Source organism: Clupea harengus, chromosome 17 (assembly GCF_900700415.2).
Source record: "Clupea harengus chromosome 17, Ch_v2.0.2, whole genome shotgun sequence".
In the NCBI taxonomy this organism is placed as follows: Eukaryota; Metazoa; Chordata; class Actinopteri; order Clupeiformes; family Clupeidae; genus Clupea; species Clupea harengus.
Window position 1 is genome coordinate 13,543,358 of NC_045168.1, and position 6,000 is coordinate 13,549,357.

At 46.6% G+C, this 6,000-nt stretch overlaps 1 protein-coding gene across 16 annotated transcripts in view; it reads right to left on the minus strand.

Annotated features, from left to right (window-relative positions):
• Positions 1-4,213, minus strand: part of kmt2ca (lysine (K)-specific methyltransferase 2Ca) — a 105,895-nt gene extending 101,682 nt beyond the window's left edge. For all 16 annotated transcript variants that reach the window (XM_042710183.1, XM_042710182.1, XM_042710176.1 and 13 more), the window contains exon 1: positions 3,043-4,213. In XM_042710183.1, coding sequence (XP_042566117.1) covers positions 3,043-3,278 — 236 coding nt within the window. In that variant the 5' untranslated portion in view covers positions 3,279-4,213. The remainder of the gene's footprint in view (positions 1-3,042) is intronic.
• Between the last annotated feature and the right edge of the window lie 1,787 nt (positions 4,214-6,000).

Consider the following 6,000-nt stretch of genomic DNA (forward strand, 5'->3'; position numbering starts at 1 on the left):
AGACAAGATTGTGAAACGAAAAAGAAAAAATGTTGACAGAAAGGCCTAACTTACCTAACAAAAACACTTATACCCCTCCAGGCGTATCAACAGTCCTTAACAACACACACACACACTTTATTCTTCCAGGGTTAGAATATACAAATAACAAAATGCTCAAGAAGAGTAGAGCAAAGAAAGGAAGTTTTCTTATTCAGCATCTGCAGCTTATGATAACATGAGTGACCACAGCAAAAACAAGCTCCATAAAATCCTATTTCTCCACTCTGGTGTTCTTGTCTGGGGATATTGTACACCTCTATGTACTGCAGACACCTCACCCTGACAAATACATCTTGGTATTCAGTCATGAATAGTAACCCATGACACATCCCATGTCAGACAACAGTGGTCCATTACTGACTTGGTTGGTGAATGGATACTACAAGTTCACATCTTTTAATTCTAGAACCTTCCGCTGAAACCACCTTGAACTGTTCCAAGAACTCGGTGAATCCTACACAGATTTAGGTCAGAGGGTCATTCGCTTGCCCCCTCCCCCCCCTAGTCCTTCCGTGTTATTTAATAGCTGGCATGCTGTTGACAACCTTTGAAAAAATGAATGTGCCTGGGGATCTTCTGTCCCCAAGTCCCTAACCGACACCAGGCCAGCTTGACAGACACACACCACTGGCAAACACCAGCAGAAGGGGGGCGGGGGTTGAGTGTGTGTCATAATTATCGGCTTTGGTAATTATTACTAAGAAGCACATTTTCCTGCCCATTCATGTGACAAAACTACTCCTCATTACCAAAGGCCTGCCAAGCTAGGACTGACACAGTTCAGTGACACATGCACTTAAAAAAAGAAGGAGGGGACGGAGGGAGATAGAGTGAGATAAAGAGAGAGCGGGAGACCCTGAAATAGAGCCAATCTTCAGAAATACAAAAGTGGGGTGTGTGTGTGTGTTTTCCAACAGTGACAGAGATTAAGCTGTGAATGCCTGGAATCTGCCAAATTGTATGACGTGTACCCCATAGGGATGGAAGAACGTCATATTTGCAGCGAACAAACGAGCTTACCGGCTGTCAGGCGATGAAAAAAAATGACATCTGACATACGCCAGCAGAAACAGCAAATATTTATCAAATATTTGTTTGGAAAGATTTTGCGCTGCTAATAAGTTCTCTGGGGACTTAAAACAACTACGCCACACAAAAACCAGAGCCGTCTTTTGGAGCGATCGATTAGTACCCCCTCCGGACCACACTCTTGGAGCGATTGATTAGTACCCCCTTCGGACCTCACTCTTGGAGCGATTGATTAGTACCCCTTCCGGACCTCACTCTTGGAGCGATTGATTAATACCCCTTCCGGACCTCACTCGTTTGCATACGCAACAGTGCCATGTCTCCACATCTCTCACATGCATCTACACCAGGGCACTGTGACGAGGGAGATTGACGAACACGTGCAAGTCTTACTTCACTCTCATTACCACAATGCCTTACAAGTGGAGACACACACACACACACACATACACACACACACACACTTCACTCCCCCTCGTGCCCTGTGTCAGGACAGCCTTCGATGAATGGGGAGACAGAATGCTGAATCATCTTCAGGGAATGGTCGTTATGGGTTTTGTTAAAGACCACCCTGAAGGAAATTCTCACCCTTCCTCCACCCTCCTTGAACCAAATAAGTGTGTGTGTGTGTGTGTGTGTGTGTGTGTGTGTGTGTAGAGGGGATCTGACAAACACATGTTGCTAATGTCTGTGTACATCAGCATGAAGAAGAACTCAATCTCTGCTAATTGAAGCTAGAAAGAGAAGAGGCTCCCCCTCTTTTGCTTCCCCGCTCTCTTCTCCTCCCCATTTCCCTTCTGTGCTCTCTCTCTCTCTCTCTCTCTCTCTCTCTCTCTCTCTCTCTCTCTCTCTCTCTCTCTCTCTCTCTCTCTCTCTCTCTCTCTCTCTCTCTCTCTCTCTCTCTCTCTCTCTCTCTCTCTCTCTCTCTCTCTCTCTCTCTCTCTCTCTCTCTCTCTCTCTCTCTCTCTCCTAATTACAGCACCAGCATTTCAGTCTGCAGGCTGCCAGACTGAGTACTGCTAGAGGCCACTAAACCTCTCTCTCCCTCTCTCCTTCTCTCCTTCCCTCCCTCTCTCCTTCTCTTCTTCCCTCCCTCCCCCTCTCTCCCTCACACTGTTACTCTTGCTCTCTCATTCTCCCTCTCATGTGCTCGCTATCTCACGCTCTCTTTCTCTCGTTCACCTCTCTCTCTCCCTTCTGTTCATTCTTTCCCAATGCAATTATTTCTGCTATAAACCCTTCCCCCATCTCACTAACCCTGCCTCTCTTATTTTCGGTCTCGCTCTCCCTTTCTCTCTTGCTCTCCCTTTCTCTCTTGCTCTCTCTTTCTCATTTTCTCGGTCCCCCTCGCTCTCTTTACCCTCTCCTCTTTCCTGTTTTTGCTCCATTCTGCAACAAAAAAAAAACTTGCTGTGTTGAGGCACTTTGTGTAAACACATGCACACCGACACACACACACACACACGTTTGTGTACAGACAGACAGACAGACAGACAGGCACACACACACACACACACACACACACACACACACACACCAGTACTGCAGGGCTCTAGCACAGAGACACTTCACTGCCAATCTTCTTTTAACAAATGCTTGCTCTCAAACTCACTGACAGCCCTTCAACAATATACACACACACACACACACACACACACACAAACACACACCCCCACACACACACACGCACATCCACCCACCCCCATTCACACATACAAACATCCACAAACAGCACCCCCACTCACACACACGCACATCCACCCACCCCCATTCACACATACAAACATCCACAAACAGCACCCCCACTCCACACGCACACGAGTCCACAGAATTAGAACACATTTCTGATTAAGGTCAAACATGGAAGGTTCCCCATAGTAAGCATGTCATTATTCACACACACACACACACACACACACACACACACACACACACACACACACACACACACACACGATTGAGTGGGCAGACCTTGTTTTGGCGTTGTCAGAGGCCGAGGCTGACGAGCCGGCCGAGTCCTCGGACACGGAGCGCTGGAAGAGTGGCGAGAGTGGCTGCAGGTCGTCAGGGCAACAGAGCATCGGCCGCAGCGGTCCCTCGTCCAGGTCCAGGTCCAGCTCCAGCTCCGCCACTTCTGAAGGAGAGGAGGAGAGAGGGAGAGGAGGAGAGAGGGGAATACAAGTCAGTCCAGTCTTACCCTTGGCCATTAAAGTGGAAAAGAAGAAGTGAATCAGGTCTCAGTAGATAGATTTGCAAAATACTTGAAATGAATTATGATCAACATGATCTACTGTCACATAGATATAGCATGTCACCAACAGAAACCCAAACCAATCTGTGTTTATCATTGTATCTATCCTTGTCTAAGACTGCTTGAATTCACCTTAAATGCAGAAAGAAACTATCAACACTGTTCTGCGGTCAAGAAAAGGAAAGATGCGTCCCCAAACTCTCATTTTCAACTTCATCTTTTCAATAAAAAAAAAAGAATAGCAACTGGAACAGTTTAAGAGGAAGCATGATTTGAAGCATTGAATGATTTGTTGTTAATCTCTTCCAGTCACCTATTCTGCATAGAGGGCCGCACTCATGACGTGCCACCAGTACTGGGTGGGTGTGTGTGTCTGTGTGTGTGTGTGTGTCTGTGTGTGTGTGTGTGTGTGTGTGTGTGTGTGTGACTGACACAGTTTTGACCTCATCCTGTCTGTGCCTCTCAGAGTTACAAAAACACATTGTGCCTTGGTGGGTTCCCCTCTTCATCACATCACGTTTGCTCAATCCTATCCCAATCAAACAATCACCCCCATCCCATCAATCACCATCTAGGTCTCAACCTCTCAACACACACACACACACACACACACGCAAGCTCAACTCCATCTAACCCTCTCCCCCTTCAGCTTCGACACAGGCCCCTCTCTGTTCATTTGAGGAAGAGCTTGCTGACTCTACAACTTCAGGTAGAGCAAGCACAGAGAAAAAGTCTTTCTCCAAAGAGAGAAACAGTCACTTCACTCAAATGCACAAATTGACAGCAAAAACAAACAAAAAAAAGGGGAAAAAAGACCAGACAAAACCCCCAACTCACACAAGAGGATGACGTGACCTTTGCTCTAACCTTTGAAAAAGAAAAAAAAAAATATATATATATATATATAATAAGGCTTCCTGGCAGCAGTGTTGCCCACACAGTGGCGTTGAAACACACACACACACACACACACACACACACACACACACACACACACACACACACACACACACACACAACATCATTTTCCGCTGACAAAGAGTGACTGTCAAAGGGAAACATGGTGCTTTTAGAAAGCACACGCGTAAGAGGGCCCCGCTTCCCCTCCCCCAGGACTGCTCCACACACACTCCACCAGGACTGCTCCAGACACACACACACACACACACTCCACCAGGACTGCTCCACACACACACACACACACTCCACCAGGACTGCTCCACACACACACACACACACTCCACCAGGACTGCTCCACACACACACACACACACCACCAGGACTGCTCCACACACACACACCACCAGGACTGCTCCACACACACACACACACACACACACACACACACACACACACACACACACACACACACACACACACACACACACACACACACACACACACACACACACACACACTCCACCAGGACTGCTCCAGAGGACACCCGTGCTCAATCATCAAAGCACTGCATTGCCACCACCATCTCAGCACTTCCCATACACTGCTCTCTATCAAACGGACCATCAAGAGTTTGGGGGAAAAGCCTCGTCTGACATATAAAATAAAGGGCTGCTCTTTTAAAATAAATTGAGTGTTGATCATTGAAAGCACAATAAACGAGAGAGAGAGAGAGAAGCGCTGTTGACTGGGCATGGCTGACGCGGTTAGTCAGACGGCCGACTCAAAACCGCCTGCAGAGTAGAGCTCTCTGAACAGTGGAAAAGCACTCTTTCAACCCAGCAACAGACGCTAGACATCCATTTTTTCATCTGGCTTGTTGTTTGGATAGGCTGTGTGTGTGTGTGTGTGTGTGTTAGTGTGTGTGTGTGTGTGTGTGTGTGTGTGTGTGTGTGTGTGTGTGTGTGTGTGTGTGTGTGTGTGTGTCTTTACACCTGTATGGGGATGGCATATTTTTTTGCCCGTTGATATTCATCCACTCTCATTCTACATCCCTACCTCCACAAATGCAGCCTCCCCCTAACCCACTTTGAAATGAAAATGAGAAAGACAGAAATAAGATGTTTGGAAAATGCAGCTGTGTGCTGACCCGGAAGTGATTCCTAAGAAGCTCATTAAAGAAACTTCCAGAGCTTTAGATGGGAGGGCAGGGGGGTATAAATATATCCCATCAGCATCATTGCTGTGCATCCACTGTGCTCTCCTGTAGTCCTGCACTGTCTAGACACCAAACTACACTCCTGCAGCAGAGACATGCCTGCCAATATCCTCCACACAGAGGGACTCATACACATACTAACTAAAATGAATGAGGATGTGAAAACATAAAAATAATATATTAAGCAAAATGAAGAAATACATACATATAAAACTGGTAAAATTGAAAAAATAAATGAACAAATCAATAAATAAAACTGATGCATGGATGGATAGAGACAGGCTTATCACTCCTAGGCTGAAGCATGCGGCCATCTTCTGGTCTTGTCTTGGAACTAATAGTTTTAAAAATCCTCTCTCTCAGACCACTCTCAGAAAATCCCCTCGGCTCCAGCGAGCAAACCTCAGTGTGTAATTAATAGCCAAGAAATTAATCTCCAAAAGCCGCTTCGGCACAAGGGGCCGGGGGACTCGTCACGTGTTGCAACTAGGATTGAGTCATCCAAAGAGTGAGTGTGTGTGTGTGTGTGTGTGTGTTTATGTGTGTGGGAGGGGTCATTTAA